The 22,104-nt window shown below is 42.1% G+C and overlaps 1 protein-coding gene and 1 gene segment (V, D, J or C); one reads left to right on the top strand and one right to left on the bottom strand.

Annotated features, from left to right (window-relative positions):
- Positions 1-1,393: 1,393 nt before the first annotated feature.
- On the bottom strand, positions 1,394-21,924 carry LOC101002368. The segment is given in 5 exon segments: positions 1,394-3,492; positions 3,796-3,895; positions 20,869-20,984; positions 21,154-21,262; positions 21,837-21,924. Coding segments are annotated over 3 exon segments (534 nt in total).
- Positions 11,963-13,054, top strand: LOC100999220 (olfactory receptor 10G2). The gene has a single exon (XM_031669201.1). It carries the CDS (start codon positions 12,055-12,057, stop codon positions 12,916-12,918), a length of 864 nt encoding a protein of 287 aa, XP_031525061.1. The 5' UTR covers positions 11,963-12,054; the 3' UTR covers positions 12,919-13,054.
- Positions 21,925-22,104: the final 180 nt, after the last annotated feature.

Below are 22,104 nucleotides of genomic sequence, written 5' to 3' on the forward strand. Positions count from 1 at the left end.
AGTCTCGTTCTGTTGCCCAGGGCTGGAATGCAATGGGGCGATCTCAGCTCACTGCAACCTCCACCTCCCGGGTTCAAGCAATTCTCCTGCCTCAGCCTCCCGAGTAGTTGGGATTACAGGCACCCACAGTCACGCCTGGCTAATTTTGTATTTTTAGTAGAGATGGGGTTTCACCGTATTGCCCAGGCTGATCTCGAACTCCTGACCTCAGGTGATCCGCCTGCCTCGGCCTCCCAAAGTGCTGGGATTACAGGTGTGAGCCACCACACCCAGCCCACAGTTGACTTTTTAAAAGGGAGGTATCTATGTACCTGTTGACATGAGACCTTAAAAACACATGAACTTTGGAAGATTAAGCCAGAAAGATTCCAAGCATGAGGTGAACTTGACCTGCTATTGTTGGTTTGAAGATGGTGGGACTCACATGAGAAGGAGTGCAGATTGCCTTAAGGAGCTCAGAAATGCCCCCAGCCAACAAACATTATGAATATGGGAACTTTAGTCCCACATCTACATGGACTAGAATTCTGATAATAATAAGAACTAGCCGGGCACGGTGGCCCAAACTAGTAATCCCAGCACTTTGGGAGGCTGAGGCGAGCAGATCACTTGAGGTCAGGAGTTCAAGATCAGCCTGGCCAACAAGATGAAACTTCGTCTCTACTAAAAATAGGAAAATTAGCCAGGCATGGTGGCGGGCGCCTGCAATCCCAGCTACTTGGGAGGCTGAAGCAGAAGAATCGCTTGAACCCAGGAGGCAGAGGTTACACTGAGCCAAAATCATACCACTGGACTCCAGCCTCAGCAACAGAGCAAGACTCCATCTCAGGAAAAAAAAAAAAAAAAAAAAAAGCACCTGTAATCCCAACTGAGAAGGCTGAGTCTGGAGAATTGCTTGAGCTCAAGAGCTCAAAACCAGCCTGGGCAACATAGCAGGACTCTGTCTCTACAAAAATACATACATGTATATATATATTAATTAGCCAGGTATGGTAGTGTGTGCCTATAGCCCTAGCTACTTGGGAGGCTGAGGTGAGAGAATTCCCTGAGGCCAGGAATTTGATCGCACAGTGACCTATGATCATGCCACTGCCCTCTATCCTGGGCAACAGAGAAACACCTTGTCTCTAAATTTTAAAAAATCTATAAAAATAGGCCAGGCATGGTGGCTTATGCCTATAATCCCAGCACTTTGGGAGGCTTAGGCGGGCGGATCACGAGGTCAGGAGATCAAGACCATCCTGGCTAACACGGTGAAACCCCATCTCTACTAAAAATACAAAAAATTAGCCAGGTGTGGTGGCGGGTGCCTGTAGTCCCAGCTACTCAGGAGACTGAGGCAGGAGAATGGCGGGAACCCAGGAGGCGGAGCTTGCAATGAGCTGAGATCACGCCGCTGCACTCCAGCCTGGGCAACAGAGCAAGACACCATCACATATACATATATATGTATATTTATAATAGAAAAAAACTTAAAGAATTAACTTGGAAGAGGACTCTGAACTCTGAACTCTGGGTGAGAACTTGAGCACTCACCCAGCCAATGCCTCAACTTTACTATGGTTACGTCCTAAGCATAGAACTCAGCTGAACTTGCTTGGACTTATGACCTACAGAACTACAAGCTAATATATAGGTGTTGTGGTAATTTGTTATGCAGGAATAGAAACTAATACAACTTTAAAATATTCCATTGATCATAGCATTCACAATATCATTTGCATAATATTGTTTTCCCTAATTGATAACTATATGAACAATTCATACTCACCAAGTCCAAAGTCCTTAAATATCATTTCTATGGCTTCTTTGATTTCCTTGTAAACTGGAAAAATCAAAGCTTCATTTCTCGCCTGCATTTATTTAAATGACAGCTCAAAAAAATGAATTGTTAGACAAAAGGAACATGAACATTTCAGTGGCCTGGATTCATGTTGTCAAGGTTACTTTCCAGTATGACTATGTCTATTCAAATTCCACCTCAAATGTTCATTTTATAAATTAGAATGAAAAAGCACTCCTACCTCACCCAAAGAGAATTTTGTTTAATCCTTGACTCCAAAAAAAAAAAATGCATAGCATATGACTGACCATATAACTATGTTAACTTGGAGCAGCCCTCACTTTTGATGTCCCAATAACCTGCAATCTGAGCTTCCGCTCTCTGATCGGCTTTATCTCATGTGGAGGTAGCCACACACAATGATGTACTCTCTAAACCTAGCTGACAGCAAGTTGTAGCATTTAACAGACTTCATTAAAAGATCTGAAGAGAACATAAGGGAATTATAAAGCAGGAAAGGAAAATCTTCACATTTACTGTAAATTTTTATTGTACTTAATGCCTACTGACTACATCTTTTCATGAGAATCTCCTACTGGCTCTCCTGCCTCACCCAGATTTGCTACCAAATTGCTTGTGTTCACTCTTCTTTCCCATCTTCTACAGACTCCCCTGATTATGTTCATGCTCCCCACGTCTAAAGCCCCTAAACTTCACTTCTAGCCTGAGTTATAAACCTCTGAAATATGTTGATTATATTTATTTATCAAGGATGCACATAATGAAGAGAGCCTTTCATAATTAATCAGAATACTTAACATCTCACTCTGAAGCATTTGCATTTGGATTTCCAAAGTTCAGAGTCCCCCCAAAGAAAATGAGTATCACCACAGGGATCCTTCCAGAGCAACAATCCACCCGAATGACAAACTCCATCTAATAGCTTTAGACCCACAAGATACAAATAGTGGTCAGGATTTCACCTTCCACAAACCAAGGGTAGAGAAATACTGAGTTGCAGTCCCAGAGGTCCTACCACATAATACTTAGTGAAAATTCAAGACTGGAATTGAAATAACTAAACTTAAATAGACCTTACTGTGTGCCACTACTTCTCTGAGTAACACTAGATATAACTATAGATATAGATGATATAGATAGAGAGTCATAACTCACAATAGCCTTGTGAGGTAGATACTCTTATTATTCTCACTTTATAGATAAGCAAATAAACAAAAAAAAAAAAAACATAGTGACTGACTTAAGATAACCCAACTAGAAAGTAGCAAACTCAAATCCACGCAGTCTGGTTCCAAAGTCCCCAGTCTTAACTCACAGCAGGCATACACTCAGGAAATATAACTTCTTGCTGCTGTGGTTGCTTTTTGAATTTTGTTGCAGCTGAAGAGACCTCATAGTCACCGTGTCTCTCACAGCACAGAGGTAAGAGGCAGAGTCTTTCACCTGGAGCTCCTTCAAAAGGAGGTAACTGTACCTTTTCGAGTTACTAAGGAATGAAGAAAAATGACCTTTCTCCTCCAAACCATCCAGAACATTGTAAGAGAGAAGTGTGGGTGCTTCGCCATCATGTTGCTGGTACCAGGACAGCCCGTTGAACCCAGATGTCTGGTACGTGCAGTTGATCTGGACAATGGCTCCTTCCATAGCTGTCATCTCAGTGGGCTGGTCAATGTTTTGTCCTGTAGTGACTAAGATAAGACACATGACTGTTACTAGGGCAGCGCTCCTGGAAGCCCCATTATTATTAAAAATGATGTCTCCATGTGGTCACAAAAGAACTGCCATTAAGGGGAGATTCTTAGAAATAAATGGCAGCAAAGTAGCAGCAGCAGTAGTTATTATTTGATATCCAATAACAATTAGCACCACATAAAGAAAATATCAATTAAGAAATACTCTTTTGTTACAAGTGTCAGAAATGGCAATCATTTAGTTGAAAGAAAATCGTTTTGAAAACTCCCAGCAGCATTTGCTATTAGATTGAGACATACCTCCCATCTTCATGGAGACATAAAGAAGGAAAGCTCCCCACATCTGCTGCAGGACACCACGAGCCTGGCACTGCATCCCCGGTTCCTGAGCCGCTGGAGTCTGCAGAAGGTAGACACTTCATGTGGGTGAGGGAAGGAAGCTCAGTCTGGATGCAAAACCCAGTATAATTACAAGGGGAGGAGTCCCTTTCTTGAAGCGATGATTTCAGCTTCCTTCTACAGGAGCAGCTATAGGTTCTTTTACTACAGAAGTGTCTTCACATGAACATTTCCTACTGAGAAATCCACAAGTTTTAATCCAAGTGGCTCTGGTAAAGTTGGAAAAGCATAATGTATAAAGAACAGAGAAGGCAAATGGGAATAACATAAGGCCAAGTATTCGATTTCCCCCATAAGTGTTTCTCTTCTCAAGATGGGAAAAAATAGAAACAAGGGTGCAATTAGAAGTGGCGTGTGTATGTGTGTGTGTCTGTGTGTGTTGGTGGTAGTAGTGGTGGTATTTGTGACGATAAGGGAGAGACAGAGAGTTTTCAACCATCTAAATTTATCCCCCAACAGATGATCAGATGTTAATTTAAAGTTCAAAAGAGGCCGGGCGCGGTGGCTCAAGCCTGTAATCCCAGCACTTTGGGAGGCCGAGGCGGGCGGATCACGAGGTCAGGAGATCGCGACCATCCTGGCTAACACGGTGAAACCCTGTCTCTACTAAAAAGTACAGAAAACTAGCCGGGCGAGGTGGCGGGCGCCTGTAGTCCCAGCTACTGGGGAGGCTGAGGCAGGAGAATGGCATGAACCCAGGAGGCGGAGCTTGCAGTGAGCTGAGATCCGGCCACTGCACTCCAGCCTGGGCGACAGAGCGAGACTCCATCTCAAAAAAATAAATAAATAAATAAAGTTCAAAAGAAACATAATTTGTATGTCTATATGTGAATGTATAGGTAGGAATATACAGGAAGAAATGAGAAAAAAGCTATTAACAGTAGACACTGCCAGGCGCGGTGGCTTACGTTTGTAATCCCAACATTTTGGGAAGCTGAGGCAGGTGGATCACCTAAGGTCAGGAGTTTGAGACCAGCCTGACCAATATGGTGAAACTCCATATCTTTTAAGAATACAAAACTAGCCGGGCACGGTGGCGCATGCCTGTACTCCCAGCTACTCGGGAGGCTGAGGCAGGAGAATCACTTGAACCTGGGAGGCAGAGGTTGCAGTGAGCTGAGATCACACCATTGTACTCCAGCCTGGGTGACAAGAGCAAAACCCCGTCTAAAAAAAAAAAAAAAAAATTAGTTACTTCAGAGGAGTGAAATTAAAAGAAAATGGTGAAAATGTTAACTTTTTCTTATATATCTCTGTTTCGTTTGACTTGGAATTTGTTACATAATAAACTGAGAATGTGGAAGAAAGAAAAAGAAGGAATGAAAAAGGAAGGAGGAAGACTAGGTGTAAAACAGGCAGGAAAAGAGGGAGGAAGAAAGAAACCTATATTTCAAACTATTTCCCATGTGTTACAAAAGGAAGTTAACTCTTTTTAATACATAGTTTTCCCAAACTAATGAATGCCTCACATATAATATCTTTACCAAAGTAATTTATATCCCTCATGAACTCTCTGGATTTATTTCTATTTACTCCATATAGTAACTGTACTTTGTTTCAGTAAAGATGATACTGTCATCTTGTGGCGAAACTTAGCAGTGCAACTTCACACACACACACACACACACACACACACACACACACACACACGCCTAAAGTTTTCTCACTTTAGAATTAAAAAGAAACTTAGAAATTATCCAGTCTTTGTCCAGCTCCATCACTTTACAAGGGAAGTTCTTGAAACTCTTGAAGCTTTTATCACACTCGAGGCTTCATATCTTCATTTATAGTCAATTTCCCAGTGTTATTTAGATTAACATGAATTTTTGTTTTGTTTTGTTTTTTTGAGACAGGATCTCTCTCAGTCGCCCATGCTGGAGTGCAGTGGCGGGTTCATGGCTCACTGTAGCCTCAACCTTCTGGGCTCAAGTGATCTTCTGCCTCTACCTCTCAAGTAGCTAGGAATACAAGCCCCCAGCTAATTTTTTGTATTTTATTGTGAGATGAGGTCTCGCTATGTTGTGCAGGCTGGTCTTGAACTCCTGGCGTCAAGTGATCCTCCTGCCTCAGCCTCCCAAATTGTTGGGATTACAGGCATGAGCCACTGTGCCCTGCCCAACATTAAATATGAAAAATGAATAAATGGATTTCCGAAGCTACTTGCCCTGGTATATGCAGGTCAATCAAGGATCAATTTGATGTCAGATCTACTCCAGGTAATTTTAAACATTAGACTTATATTTGAAACCACAGCTTTTTTTGCTGCCCACAGCATTTAACATGTGTGGCAGTTTCGACTATTAATTTTTTCTGAAGTACACATTGAGAAATTATTACATGCCAGGCACTGTGCTAGTAGTGCTGGGGATTCAAAGCTAAGCAAAGCCCATATTCTAGTGAAAGGAGACAAGCAGGAAGCAAACAAGTAAATACAGTATGTCAAATGCTGGCAAGTGCTCAGAGAAAAATAAAATAGGGAAGGGAAAGGAGAGAGGCAACAGAAACCTCTCTGATTAAGTGATGCCTGAACAGAAACCTGAAGATGATGGTAGAATCCTGATGAGTATTTGGGGAGGGAAAGGGATCAGTTGGGACTTCATAACACCCCTTAGAAATTAGAGATCACCCAAATAACATGCAAACGAGGTTATTCCCCACAGTTCCCTTTCCAGGGATCCTACTAAAAACATCTCCAGCTCTCTCTCAAAACAAAATAATGAGGATTTGGGGAGGAAAGATCTCATTAGGTACATATTCCAGAGTAGGGGTTCCCTCAAGGATAGAATTTTTCTTCAAATCTCTTGGCATTGTTTTTTTTTTTAATCCAAAACAGCAACAGCTGATGGAAACTGATATAAAATATGACTGAATATATACAGCAGTCACACTCGTCCATGGACCCCAGAAGACAGGTGCTCTGACAGATTCTGAACACTTATTTGCTGGGCCAAACCCCTAAAAAAAAAATAAAGCCTTTCCAAAACAGATGTGGGAGCCCTTCATAGTAGGCTAGACTGAATCTCTGAAAACCATCTCTCCATCCACTGGACGGTTGCACTCGAGGACAGCCAGCCTCCTCCACAATTGTGCAGCTCTGTACATGTGAGTCTAAAAGAATGGAAAAAGCAGCCCTGACACCAGCTATGTTCAAAACAAGGCTGCAGACTAATTTTGGAACTTTAAGACTTTCTGTTATTTTGTCCGAGTGTTAATATAGTCCATCTCTTTTCTCCATCTGTTTCCTCAACTCTTTACCAAACTGCTAGAATTAAGTTCCTTCTTTTCCAATTTGGGGAAACTCTTTTTGTGTTGAGAAAATGACTCAAAACAAAAAACAAAACTTACAACACTATTTTCTTTTTGTGTTCTCTTTTTATTAGGGCAGTGATAAAGGGCAGAGTTGGGCAGCAATAGTCATAGGGGTTATAAAGAACATTCTTCAGTGATTGTGCAAACACAAAGAAAGGCTGGATTCATAGACTTTCCCTTCTGCAATGAAGAGGGCACGAAGTACTTTTTCTAAAGCAAGCTCTTTTTTTAACCTCCGGTAATAGGAAAGAATGTACTCTTGTGAATTCGACAAAATATGTCTGGGCCACCTCAAATTCTATCCGTTTCCTCTACTCTGCCCTAGCTCTACCAGGATGTCTAACTCTGAATGAAGGATGACAGAAGGTGAAACCTCTTTTTGGAAGCAGATGTGCGTTGAGTCTTGTCACAAGGGTAAACAGGAGTCCTTTGATCCTAATGTGTCCAACGCAATGCTAGACCAGCCTTCACTCCTCATCTTCAAGATTTCATAACCGTTGCATAGTAGTCCAGATCCCAAAGGTCACTGTAGAAATCTAAAGTTTCAAATTGCTGGATAAAGGCTTGCCCTCCTCGGCGCCTCTCTAAATACACTGCAAGAAATGTGTTCACATCAAACTAGCTTGATTTGTGGCAGGGTAGGGGCATAGAAAGCAGCTTATCCTGTGATCCCATAATGCCATAGAGGTCCCTTGAAGGTGTTCTTGACCCTCCCTGTCCTTACCTTCTCAGTGCTATTCTTTCACCCCATTCCCAAAGTCTCTTCCTAGAGTTTCCAGGATAATTGCTTTGTAAAAATATGCTGTTTATTCTCTGATGTCACTGGGCTCTTATTTTCAGATGCTTTTTATATTGAACTTTAACTTTTTGTTATTTTCATGTGCTCTGATTATTTAAATTCTGACCTATTCAGATGGAGAATATCCAATACAGTCTAAAACTTGGGAAATTTTGGAATATTTTGGTTATCTAATTAGCCAGGGTAGATATACTAAAATTGTATTTAACTTTCCTTATCTTAAATATCCTAAGTTTCAAAAGCTAAAAAAGAGGAGCAGACCTAAAATAAAATGACACAAATCTGGAAGATAAGGGAGAGGGACAAGAGGATACACAAATGTGGCCTTTACCTTTGTCTTTTTTTTTTTCTCTTTTTTTTTTTTTTTTTTTTTTTTTTTGAGACAAGGTCTCAATCTGTCACCTAGGAAGGAGTACAGTGGCACCATCATGGCTCACTGAAGTCTTGACCTTCCAGGCTCCGGTGATCCTCTTGTCTCAGCCTCCTGAGTAACTAGGACTACAGGTGCGCACCATTAGACTTGGCTAATTAAAAAAATTTTTTCACAGACAGGGTCCCAATATGTTGCCTAGGCTGGTCTCAAACTTCTGGGCTCAAGCAATTCTCCTGCCTCAGCCTCCCAGAGTGCTGGGATTACAGGCATGAGCCACCATGCCCAGTCTTTCTTTCGTCTCCTCTAAGGTGGTCCCAGACTATTCACCTCTTTTGCCAAGAAAGCCAATCCTTCTGTAAACACACCCTCTGTTTCTCCAAAAATCTGCCTTCTGGAAGTCTAAACTATCTTCTTTTGCAGCCTCTGAACACCAAGCACCAAGCTGAAATCACCGTTCTTTACCAAGTCTGCCTGGAAAGGTAACCTGTCCTCAAACCGACCAGCTGTAACCCATCTCAGTTTCCTGCCTCCTCCCAGGCAGGGAACCCAGAACCTAGAGGGGTAAAAAGAGTTTTCTTTCAACAGGGAGCCTGGGAGAAATGAAACCAGACTTATGCACAACAACAGGGGGAAAGTCAGACTGACAAAGTAGATAAATTAGGGATAAACTTTTCACTATACATAAGTATGCATCATGGAAGTCCTTCAAATAATTGCCCCAGTGGTACAGTTCTATCTGATTTTAAATACAAAAATTGATTTTCATAAAACATTTCATGAATATATTATTTGCCTAAGTAGAAGCGTACTAGTTTATATTCCTGTATTGACAAAGAAAATTACTTTAGCTCGGCCAGGCGTGGTGGCTCACGCCTATAATCCCAGCACTTTGGGAGGCCAACGTGGGTGGATCATGAGGTCAGGAGTTCAAGACCAGCCTGGCCAATATGGTGAAACCCCGTCTCTACTAAAAATACAAAAATTAGCCAGGCATGGTGGTGCGCACCTGTAGTCCCAGTTACTCAGGAGGTGGAGGCAGGAGAATCACTTGAATCTGGGAGGCAGAGGTTGCAGTGAGCCAAGATCAGGCCACTGCACTCCAGCCTGGGCAACAGAGCAAGACTCCATCACACACACACACACACACACAAGAAAATTACTTTAGCTCATAATTAGTTCTTTTTTTTTTTTTTTTTTTTTTAAGAGACAGAGTAAGACTCTGGAGTGTAGTGGCACAATCTCAGCTCAGCTCACTGCAAGTTCTGCCTCCCGGATCATGCCATTCTCCTGCCTCAGCCTCCCAAGTAGCTGGGACTACAGGCACCTGCCACCACGCCTAGCTAATTTTTATATTTTTAGTAGAGACAGGGTTTTACCATGTTAGCCAAGATGGTCTCGATCTCCTAACCTTGTGATCTGCCTGCCTTGGCCTCCCAAAGTGCTGGGATTACAGGCGTGAGCCACCACGCCTGACCATAATTAGTATTTTATGCACAATTTTAATCTCAACTCTATCTTTTCTCTATATTCTTTTTTTTTTTTTTTTTGAGACAGAGTCTCTCTCTGTCACCAGACTGGAGTGCAGTGACACGATCTCCGCTCACTGCAACCTCACCTCCTGGGTTCAAGAGATTCTCCTGCCTGAACTTTCGAAGTAGCTGGGACTACAGGCCCCTGCCACCAGACCCATCTAATTTTTTTGTATTTTTAGTAGAGATGGGATTTCACCATGTTGGCCAGGGTGGTCTCAATCTCTTGACCTGGTGATCTGCCTGCCTCGGCCTCCCAAAGTGCTGGGATTACAGGCGTGAGCCACCGCACCAGGCCACTTTTCTCTATAGTCTATATTCTAACCACAGAAATAAGATTTAGCTTTCCCATCCTAAAACTCAGGCAATAAAAATCTGATATTTCTGCTGACGAGTTGATGGGTGCAGCACACCAACATGGCACATGTATACGTATGTAACAAACCTGCACATTGTGCACATGTGCCCTAGAACTTGAAGTATTATAAAAAAAAAAATCTGATATTTCTTCGTTCTTGGTGGGCAAAGGGCAAGTTTAACATTTTCCACAGACTTCGAAGAGGCCAGATATATTCAGTATTATTATTACTACTAATAATAACTCTTGAATGCTAACATATGAATTAAGTTGTTTCAGAGAATACTTAAGATAAAATTTCTTTGAGGAATTTCTGATAGAGATTAAATAGTTAAACTTATTAATGTTCATATGTTATTTATAATAATCTATTGTCATTTTAATTGCTTTCTGAAAATAGTCATTTGCATTACAAAGATATTTTGTAGTTAAATGAAAGATAAATGCATCTCAAACCATACATAGAGTGAAAAGTCTTTATCAAGCAACCTATTCAACAAAAAGAGTGAAACAAACACATTCCATCCCTCTATCTATTTTATCATCTGGTTCAGATACTTGAAAATCTGTAAAGGTCTTTAGAGAGAGTTGCTGTTTGACAGACTGCAATACATAGATATTACACACAAGCACAAAAAAGATCAAGTCCTGCATTAATCAATGATTTTATAACAAACAATAAAAATTCCTCCGTGACCTCACACCAAAAAAAAAATCCAATCCCAAACCAATGAACCATATAAATCAACAAAGTAAATCTAAATGATATCCTGGAGCAAAAACAGGCATGAGTGTTTCTTGGAGTTTTTTAATAATGAAATTACACCCATATTACATAATGAATGAGATGGTCCCTTGACCTAAAAGTCCCAGCCGCGTGGGCACAAGGGTCAGACAAAAAAGATCAAGCAGAGAACAATGTATTCAGTCAGGGAGATTTGGCAACATCCATTCAATCTGCCTCAGTCATTCAGAAAATAATTATGGTATTTCTCACTTTTAGTGTGCTAGACAGGATGACTACTAAGGGAGAAAAAAAGAAATCAGACAATGCAACATAATGTATGTGCTCTGAAAAGTATAAGCATTGCCCTCAGGGATCGGGAAAGTCTTCTTGAAGGTGAAGACTCCCGAACTGAATCCTGAAGGAAAAGTGGGCACTACCTATGTGAAGGGAGCGGAAAAGATAGTGTGTGCCTAAGTCCCAAGTTAGAGCACGCTGCGGTGAGAACCTTGAGGAGTGTCATGCATCCCAGCAATCAGAAGGAATTACAAGTGATACAATAGCGATATGAATAAGGGGCAGATAAGGAATATTTTTGCATGCTATGGTGAGGAGATGAGATTTTAGCTGAGGACAAAGGGGACAATGACAGTAGGTGAAGAAAAAGTCGATGTGGTCATTGTAGGGTGTTTGTTCCACACTTCTCTGTGTCAACCTTAGCCCCTCCTTGGTGAACTCACTTTTTGGTTGGAGTTTTCGGTACTTCTCTATCACTCTCATGTGTCCCTCTTCCTTCATCTGGCAAATCCTGCCTCTCAGTATCTCTCTATGGACAAGAGTTCCTCCCATCTAGGAAACTAACCAGCCTCTGGAGGGCTTTTCCTATTAAGTAACCTAAATAACTAATGGTGACACCACCTCCCCTTTTAAAAACCAATTTAACACTATCTTGTTTATCTCATAATTCCTAGGCACCAATCATCGGACAAAAGCATTCACTTACAACATCATTGTGCTGTGTTTCTCTTGTCAGACTTCACCATTCATCTCAGCAGACTACAAAAAGACATGGGAAAGACCAAAAACACATCGCTGGACACTGTGGTGACAGATTTCATTCTCCTGGGCTTGTCTCACCCCCCGAATCTAAGAAGCCTCCTCTTCCTGGTCTTCTTCATCATTTACATCCTCACGCAGCTGGGGAACCTGCTCATTCTGCTCACCGTGTGGGCTGACCCGAAGCTCCACGCTCGCCCCATGCACATTCTTCTGGGAGTGCTCTCATTCCTGGACATGTGGCTCTCCTCAGTCATCGTTCCTCGAATTATTTTAAACTTCACTCCTGCCAGCAAGGCTATCCCGTTTGGTGGCTGTGTGGCTCAGCTGTATTTCTTTCACTTCCTGGGCAGCACCCAGTGCTTCCTCTACACCTTGATGGCCTATGACAGGTACCTGGCAATATGTCAGCCCCTGCGCTACCCAGTGCTCATGAATAGGAGGTTATGCACAGTCCTTGTGGCTGGAGCTTGGGTCGCCGGCTCCATTCATGGGTCTATCCAGGCCACCCTGACCTTCCGCCTACCCTATTGTGGGCCCAATCAGGTAGATTACTTTATCTGTGACATCCCTGCAGTATTGAGACTGGCCTGTGCTGACACAACTGTCAATGAGCTTGTGACCTTTGTGGACATCGGAGTAGTGGCCGCCAGTTGCTTCATGTTAATTCTACTTTCCTATGCCAACATAGTCCATGCCATCCTGAAGATACGCACCACTGATGGGAGGCGCCGGGCCTTCTCTACCTGTGGCTCCCACCTAACTGTGGTCACAGTCTACTATGTTCCCTGTATTTTCATCTACCTTAGGGCTGGCTCCAAGAGCCCCCTGGATGGGGCAGTGGCTGTTTTTACACTGTTGTCACTCCATTCCTGAACCCCCTCATCTACACACTGAGGAATCAAGAAGTGAAGTCTGCTCTGAAGAGGATGACAGCAGGTCGGGGGACTGAATGAAAATAAGTAACTACACCTGCATCATCATCACTGCCACTCTCTTCAGCTACTGCTACATGTGACAAATGCCCAATAAATTGCTAATGATTTAAAGTGAATTTACTTGCATTGTCTTTGGCAGAAAATTCTGAATTCTTTTGACCCAAAATCTTTTCTCCTAATTAAACTGGTTCAAGTTGTTTTACATAATCTTTTAGAAATAAATGGATACATTACTTCTATCACCTCTGACTATCTTGTAAGATGAGAAAATGCCTTACCGAAGGTTGAATAAGATGAGAATGTGTCAGTGTCTTAGAAGGTATACCATGCCAGAAAATATGACAAAAGTAAAAAGGGGGCTCTATAACCCCTTTTCTCATTGTCTTTGCTCCTAATCCTAGACCTCTCTAAATTCCATTTCTTTGCTTGTGCATGGCATGAATATTTCCAAGCACTTGAACTCGAAAATTCTGGACTATTCTGTTTTTTTTCCTGTCCCTCATCCTCGTCATGTGCTAATGCATCAAATTCTGTCTCCTCAAAACTGTGAAACCAGCTCAAACTGAATCGATGTAAACTGTCTCTCTTAATTCCTGACTAGTCTTTTGTCCTTTTCTTCCTCATCTGTACCACAAACAAAATTACCCTCTGAAACACAGAATCTGTAGGACTCTTCAGTGAATATAGAATGAATAAGGCCAGGCTCCTTAATCTGGAATTCAAAGTCCAGTGCAATCTTGGCCTCACATACATGTTCTCTTAAGCCATTTCCACCGCTTGCCTCTCCCACTCTCACTGATGTATTGCCGTTCCGTGAGCGTGCCCTATACTTGCCTGTGCTCTTTTGCTCAAGCTCTCTCTTCTGTCTAGAATGTAAGTCCTCCCTCTCCATATTGACCAAGTGACAATTTATGCTTCCTTCAGATCCGTATTAAATATTTCCTCATCTGTTTTTCTCAGGCAGGACTTAACTCCTCTTCCCTGGTATTGCCATCACTTCTTTACTATAGACCTTGCCACAGTCTGTCATGTATTACAGTCAAGAATTTATCTCTCACCGGGTGCAGTGGCTCATGCCTGTAATCCCAGCACTTTGAGAGGCCAAGGCAGGCGGATCACAAAGTCAGGAGTTCAAGACCAGCCTGGCCAACATAGTGAAACCCCGCCTCTACCAAAAATACAAAAAATTAGCCAGGCATGGTGGCAGACATCTGTAATCCCAACTGCTTGGGAGGCTGAGGCAGGAGAATTGCTTAAACCCAGGAGGTGGAGGTTGCAGTGAGCGGAGATTGCACCACTGCACTCCAGCCTGGGCGGCAGTGAGAGGCTTCGTCTAAAAAAAAAAAAAAAAAAGGAATTTATCTCTCTTTCCACCTCAAATGGATTGTGAGCCCTCAAAGGACATAAAGCATTCATTTGTGTTTGTCTGCCTCTATTGCCTAATAACTAGGAGCACACACAGATATCAATATTTGTTGCTGAATTGAAATAGCACTGGGAAAGTCTCTTGAAATGTATCTTAAAATAAAGAAATTATTGTCAGTTCAGCACATTACCTGCCCTGGTCTCACCTGGAAAAAAAAAGAGAACATTTAAGAGAAACTAAAGACAGAAGATTCAACTACATGGCAACCTAAAGGCAAGTATGGACAGTTCCTTGGTGAATAAATGAAAGCAAGGTAAAAGCATTCTTTCATTCACTGACATATTTTTCACTTCCTTGGATGTGTGGTGTCATGTTGGCCCATTTTAACAGTTTAACAGTAAAATTAAAACAAATGCATGGAAAGATTCAAAATTCATAAATGTAAAAATATATTAATGTGGATAGAAGAATTACTCTGTGCTATACAGAAATACCATAATATCAGGAAGGATATGTTATAAATACATATAATACATGTTACACACAGTATGAGAGACGACAAGCAAGGCAGTGCAGAGTCCACAATAATTTGCTAATCTTGAAACAAGCCATTGAAAATTGCCAACTGGACATTTACAAAACAGCATTTCTAATAGAATCTAGAAGACATTGATTGGTCTGACAAGTCTTCCATGTGACACTTAAGCCAATGTGCTATATCGTTCTTCTCAGAAGAGATGAGATCTTTTTTTTTTTTTTTTTTGAGATGGAGTCTCGCTCTGTTGCCCCAGCCTGGAGTGCAGGGGTGCAATCTCGGCTCACTGCAACCTCCGCCTCGCAAGTTCACGCCATTCTCCTGCCTCAGCCTCCCAAGTAACTGGGACTACAGGCACCCAGCTAATTTTTTATATTTTTTAGTAGAGACTGGGCTTCACCGTGTTAACCAGGATGGTCTCGATCTCCTGACCTCGTGATCCGCCCATGATTCATGCTAAATATGAAAGCTGGTAGGTCACTTAACTTCCTCAGTCTCCCAAAGTGCTGGGATTACAGGTGTGAGCCACCGTGCCTGGCAGAAGAGATGTGATCTTAAGGTCATACGTAAGTTCATCCACAAACTATAACTACTCTTAAGATTATATATGTATGAATGCTAAGTTCATCATTAAAACAGAACTAATCTTGAGTGATACTGAGTGATTTGTGTGTGTGTGTGGTACAGAGCTGTTAGCAGGAACTCACCTAGCCTCAACACAAAGAAAACTGTGAGTCAAAACTGTGAAACAGCTGGGTGCGGTGGCTCACACCTGTAATCCCAGCACTTTGGGAGGCCGAGGTGGGCAGATCTCGTGAGGTCGGGAGTTCGAGGCCAACCTGACCAACATGGCAAAAACCCGTCTCTACTAAAAATACAAAAATTAACTGGGTGCAGTGGTGGACACCTGTAATCCCAGCTACTCGGGAAGCTGAGACATGAGAATAGCTTGAACCTGGGAAGTGGAAGTTGCAGTGAGCTGAGATCACACCACTGTACTCCAGCCTGGGCAACAGAGCAAGACTCCATCTCAAAAAAAAAAAAAATGGTATGCCTACCTAGGAAAGGAAGTTCTGAAATACTTCCTAATCCCCTCAGAAGTTCATAAGGAAATGTAACAACAGAGACCAGGAGATTCTGAAGTACCAGATTACATAATTTAATTATGAGATATAGCACCTGCTTTTCAAGTCACCTCCATCCCCACACTCAGTGACTAAGTGCTTTCACAGAAGTCAAGTTTCAGCTGAGGGGATAACTGAGGAATGGCTGGGACAAAATGAGAAGGTGAGTATAAAAGTCCATGCCCAAAATTGGCCCAGGAGAACAGAGCCGAGGGAAAGCTCATATATGACCAATGGATGGATATGGGTCAGTTGAAAAGTACAAATGCATATAAAACTCAATAATGAATAATGGATAAGCATGTGGTAACCACTGTAGAGGCAGAGTCAAAATACACTTAAAATTCAGAGTATATGTGAGTCAAATATGTGAACTAACGGCTTCCAGGCAGGAAGCACTAGATTGAGATTCAGAAAGATGGCAAATAGGAAAATTATGTGCTTGCACTTGCTCAAAAGACACACAGAATACTGCCTGGCGGAACATTCAACCAAAGCTGTGTTTCAACCTCATTTTCTTTTTCTTTTTTTTTTTTTTTAAGATGGAGTCTTACTCTGTCACCCAGGCTGGAGTACAGTGGCGCCATCTCAGCTCACTGCAACCTCCGCCTCCCAGGTTCAAGCGATTCTCCAGCCTCAGCCTCCTGAGAAGCTGGAATTACAGGTGCCCACCACCATGCCCAGCTAATTTTTGTGTTTTTAGTAGAGATAGAGTTTCACCATATTGGCCAGGCTGGTCTCGAACTCCTGACCTTGTTATCTGCCCATCTCGGCCTCCCAAAGTGCTGGGATTACAGGCGTGAGCCATTCATCCTCATTTTATATCTGGAATTGAGATTCCTCATTTAGGAAAAAAGACAGGGCTTCAAAAGGACACTGGCAGAGTCCAGCTTAGAGTTCTACTCCACCTCATAAACTGATCCCTCAAAAAGCCAACTTTTGTCTTCCTTTACCCTTGGTTCAGTATCCAAACCACAGGCTCAAGGGTTGTCTGAGAAGGGTTATGTGTGCATTCTGGGCCTCCCGCTCTCATGTCCTAAATCCAGTGGTACACAGCACACTCCCTATTTCCCATCCAAATTTTTATATATATATATATATATTTTTTTTTTTTTTTTGAGACAGAGTCTCGCTCTGTCGCCCGGGCTGGAGTGCAGTGGCCGGATCTCAGCTCCCTGCAAGCTCCGCCTCCCGGGTTCAAGCCATTCTCCTGCCTCAGCCTCCTGAGTAGCTGGGACTACAAGCACCCGCCAACTCACCGGGCTAGTTTTTTGTATTTTTTAGTAGAGACGGGGTTTCACCGTGTTAGCCAGGATGGTCTCGATCTCCTGACCTCGTGATCCACCCGTCTCGGCCTCCCAAAGTGCTGGGATTACAGGCTTGAGCCACCGCGCCCGGCCCCAAATTCATATTATCAAATCTCTTACAGACTTTTCTTAGAAAAAGATCCAACTATTCATTCAAAATTTTTAAATTCTTCTTAATGAAGATCTTGGGTTTTGTATTTCTTCCAACTGACCTCCTTCACTTCCCTGTACCCATGAGTACATGTGCAAATCACTCTTAAGCCACATGGATGGTGCTGATTTTTCAAAAAGCAGTAGATAGCCTACTCAAAAAATGATAATTTGAGGAGAGTTTTCCCTGCATAGGAACTATGTACAAAGATATGGGAGTAGAGGAACCACGAGAAACAGTTGAGCAAACTAGGGCTCAATAACACCTAAATTATTCACCACCCTTAAGCCAAAAGAAACAAGAGAGGTATCTAAGTTTTCCTGAGCCATGTATGTAATAGTGAACAGTTCACCTCCAAGATAAAGTGTAGTCTTCTCGATGCAAGCCTCTTCCACCTGTGTTCTTTTGGTTATCTTCCTTAGGAACTAGAACTAAAGAGAGGTTAACTGCCACAGTGAGAACATGCTCCTGACATCTGAGTACCAGTGTGGCTCCGGAAACTCCACAGATAGCCCAGGACTAGAAAATAACTGGACAATGGGATGTTCTATCTTGCCCGCACTGAGGGATATAGAAAGCTCCAAAGGTAGATCTCAAGGCAAAAGACATTGAAGCTGGACTCATCCACAACTACTCAAGAGAACAAGGCCAAAAAGATGCTCAAAAATCAGAGCTTTATTCAAACATCGTAGAAGATAGTTAGATTCGATGTATGTCAAATTCCTTCCAATCCTTTCTACATTTCTTTCATTCTGTAAGATTTTATCTGAACACCCTGTGAAGCTTGGATTTGAACTTAGAAACATCTAACTCCCAAATCCAAACACAGCTACTGCTCTTTGAACATGACAGTAGGGCTGGGTTCCGAGTTTGACCTACAATAATTAGAAAAACCTTGCGTCCTATCCTCTGGTAATGGCTTGCTCCAACATCTAGCATCCAATCACCTTCCAGGTGGAAATGAAAGAAGTTGTTGGGTTAAAGAGAAACCCTACTAGCAGAGACAGAAAGTAACAAAGAATGGTACTCTTTCTTCTTGAAAATCTCTGTGGCAGAAAAACATGTTATCTAAAAACTTAAAGCTTTGCCAGGCATGGTGGCTCATGCCTATAATCCCAACACTTTGGGAGGCCGAGGTGGGTGGATCACTTGAGGTCAGGAGTTCGAGACTAGCCTGGCCAACATGGTGAAACCCCATCTCTACTAAAAATACAAAAATTAGCCAGGCATGGTGGCATATCTGTAATCCCAGCTACTTGGGAGGCTGAGGCATGAGAATCACTTAAACCTGGGTGGCAGAGTTTGCAGTGAGCCGAGATAGGGCCTCCGCACTCCAGCCTAGGCGACAGAGTGAGACTCCATCTCAAACAAACAAAAAAAAAAAGCAACTTAAGACTTTAGGAGAAAATAGATATGAAAACAAGGTCAAAATGAACCTATAAAAGTTCTTATGTATACTCCTCATAGTCACTAAATTAAAAAGATAAAAAGATAGCATACCGATTAAGGAGAATATCAGTCACGTACATGTCTTCAAATTTAAGATAACTGATTTTGTATAGTTCATTTCCATTGACCATTCACTTCTTGCTGAAAGTTTTTTAGACTTTGTCTCCTTCGTGATTTCAATGAAGCACTTGAATTTTTTTTTTCATTTTTATGAATAATTCACATGTTAAAGGTCATTTGCCTCAGTGTTAGATTCTCCACTCAAATGTTCAGTATCTTTCTGATTTTATATAGAGTCCCACTATAGACACAGCTACATTCGAATAATTTGAAAGACTGAGATTCTCTGGATAACAAGACTTGCAGTCTTATAACTCTCCAATGTTATACAGCCCTTACTCAGCGGATGATTAATTTATATTACAAAATTATAACAAGCACAGGACATCAGCAGTGCTTGCATACATCTCAGCTCTCTTCCTGTTAAAGACAATGAAGCTGAGTTCTGAGGGTCAAATGTATTTTCCCTGTACTTCCAAAGTCTGCTAAAACATCTGCTTATTCTCTCTCTTCACAAGAACATAAGCAACCTCAGTACAGGTATGTTTTATTCAGTGATGCACCATAGCAATTAAGAGTGCCTAGCACATACAAGTATTTAATAAAATATTTGTTGAGTGAAAACCATCCACTTTACCTTTCTTTCCTACTCCCTACCACCAAGTCCCTCTAATTCTGTTTACCCCAAAATGAATCATTAGAAATTAGCTAATAGAGGTTGGCACGGTGGCTCACACCTGTAATCCCAGCACTTTGGGAGGCTGAGGCGGGTGGATCACGAGGTCAGGAGATCGAGACCATCCTGGCCAACATGGTGAAACCCTGTCTCTACTAAAAATACAAAAATTAGCTGTGTGGGATGGCGCATGCCTGTAGTCCCAGCTACTCCGAAGGGTGAGGCAGAAGAATGGCTTGAACCCGGGAAGCGGAGATTGCAGTGAGCTGAGATGGCGCCACTGCACTACAGCCTGGCAATAGAGGAGACCCGTCCTGCCATCACAAGAACCAACATTCAAAACCAAGGAGAAACAAAACAAATATATGGCCAGGCATCGGTGGCTCACACCTGTAATCCCACGCACTTTGGGAGGCTGAGGCGGCGGATCATGTCAGAGATCGAGACCATCCCATAACACGGTGAAACTCCCATCTCTACTAAAAAATACAAAAAATTGCCGGGCGCAGGACGGGCTTGTAGTCCCAGCTACTCAGGGAGGCTGAGGCAGGAGAATGGCGTGAATCCGGGAGGGGAGCTGGTGGTGAGCTGAGATCGGCCACTGCACTCCAGCCTGGGCGACAGAGCGAGACTCTGTCTCAATAAATAAATAAATAAATAAATAAATAAATAAATAAATAAATGTACTAAGCCAAGAAAGAATTCACCTATGGAGAAGAAATTCTGCATTGCCTTCTAAGGACAAACCATATAGGCTGTAATGTTTAACAAACTTCAAAAACATTTAGGATAGTACACAAAAATTACAATTCAGTAAAAGAAAATCTTTAAACTGAATATTTTATATTACTGTTCTGTCCATTATCCAGTGCTTTTACAGGAATTCCCTACTGACCAATTCCTTCCACACTTGACTCCCACCTCATTGTATGACCTCACTCTTCTGTTTCACAGAGAAGAGCTCTCCGTGATCTTCTCTTCACCCTCGAAGTCCACAACCCCCACAGTCTCCAATATGTTGGATAAATCCACCAAAAAATGTTAAGTAATATCAAAATTATTACTCAGGTAAATAGAAAAATGAGGACATATTTGACATAATTAAATGAAATTGTACTATCTCAAACTGAGGAATTTGCATTTACTTCACAAATTTCAGAGCCTCCCAAGGATACATGAATATAAATGTAACTTACTACTGCATAAACTAAAGCACTCACCATGTGATCCTTCCCTTGTATAAAAAGCTTCCTCCAAAAGTAAATTCCATCTTCCATATGTGGGACCACAGGATACAGGAGGTATAAATAAGCAGGAGGAAGAGGAAAAGGAGAAACTGAAGAAGAAAGAGAGAAAAAAATAGTTTGTCCTTCTCTTTAGCAATCAATGGTTCATAAAATAATGGGGTTCAGTTTAGGAGCCCTATGCTACATATTCTAAACAAGTTTAAAATTAGAGGGTAAGCAAACATACACTCAGGAAGTTCTAGAACTTCTCAAGCCCACCTGTACTCCACTGGTTGTCTTTTGAATTCTGGCACAGTTAAGGAGGCCTCATAGTCACTGTGTCTCTCACAGCACAGAAGTAAGAGGCAGAGTCTTTCATCTGGAGCTCCTGTAGAAGGAGGTAACCATAACTATCAGAGCGACTAAGGAATGAAGAAAAATGACCTCTCTCCTCCAAACCATCCAGAGCATTGTAAGAAAGAAATGTGGGTGCTCCGCCATCACGTTGCTGGTACCAAGACAGCCCATCAAACCTAGATGTCTGGTATGTGCAGTTTATCTGGACAATGGCTCCTTCCACAGCTGTCACTTCAGAGGGCTGCTCAAGGCTTTGTCCTGCAGTGCCTATGACAAGATACATGATTGTTACTAGGGCAGCACTCCCAGAAGCCGCATCATTATTAAAAATGAGGTTTCTTCCAAAAACTATTGAAATAATTTTTTAAATGATGCCTCCATGTGGTCACAAAAGAACTGCCATTGATGGGAGAATTTCTTAGACTGAAATAAATGGTTGCAGTAACAGCAGCAGCCATAGTAATAGGAGGACAATTAGCACCACATTAGGAAAATGCATATTCAGGAAATACTCTCATTACAAATGTCAAAATTGGCAATAATTTAGCTGAAAGGAAATTGTTTTGAAAATTCCCAGCAGCATTTGCTATTAGATTGAGACTTACCTCCCATCTTCATGGAGACATAAAGAAGGAAAGCTCCCCACATCTGCTGCAGGACACCACGAGCCTGGCACTGCATCCCCGGTTCCTGAGCCACTGGAGTCTGCAGAAGGTAGACACTTCATATGGGTGAGTGAAGGAAGCTCAGTCTGAATGCAAAACCCAATAGAAATACAAGGGGAGGAGCTTCTTTCTTGAAGGGATGAGTTCAAGCTTCCTTCCACTGGAGGAGCGATGGGTTCCCTTACAGGAATATCTTTACATGAACATT

Source organism: Papio anubis, chromosome 7 (assembly GCF_008728515.1).
Source record: "Papio anubis isolate 15944 chromosome 7, Panubis1.0, whole genome shotgun sequence".
Taxonomy (NCBI): domain Eukaryota; kingdom Metazoa; phylum Chordata; class Mammalia; order Primates; family Cercopithecidae; genus Papio; species Papio anubis.

Bases quoted from the DNA above. Each gene is read 5' to 3' on its own strand.
- LOC100999220 (XM_031669201.1), top strand. From the start codon at position 12,055: ATGGGAAAGACCAAAAACACATCGCTGGACACTGTGGTGACAGATTTC.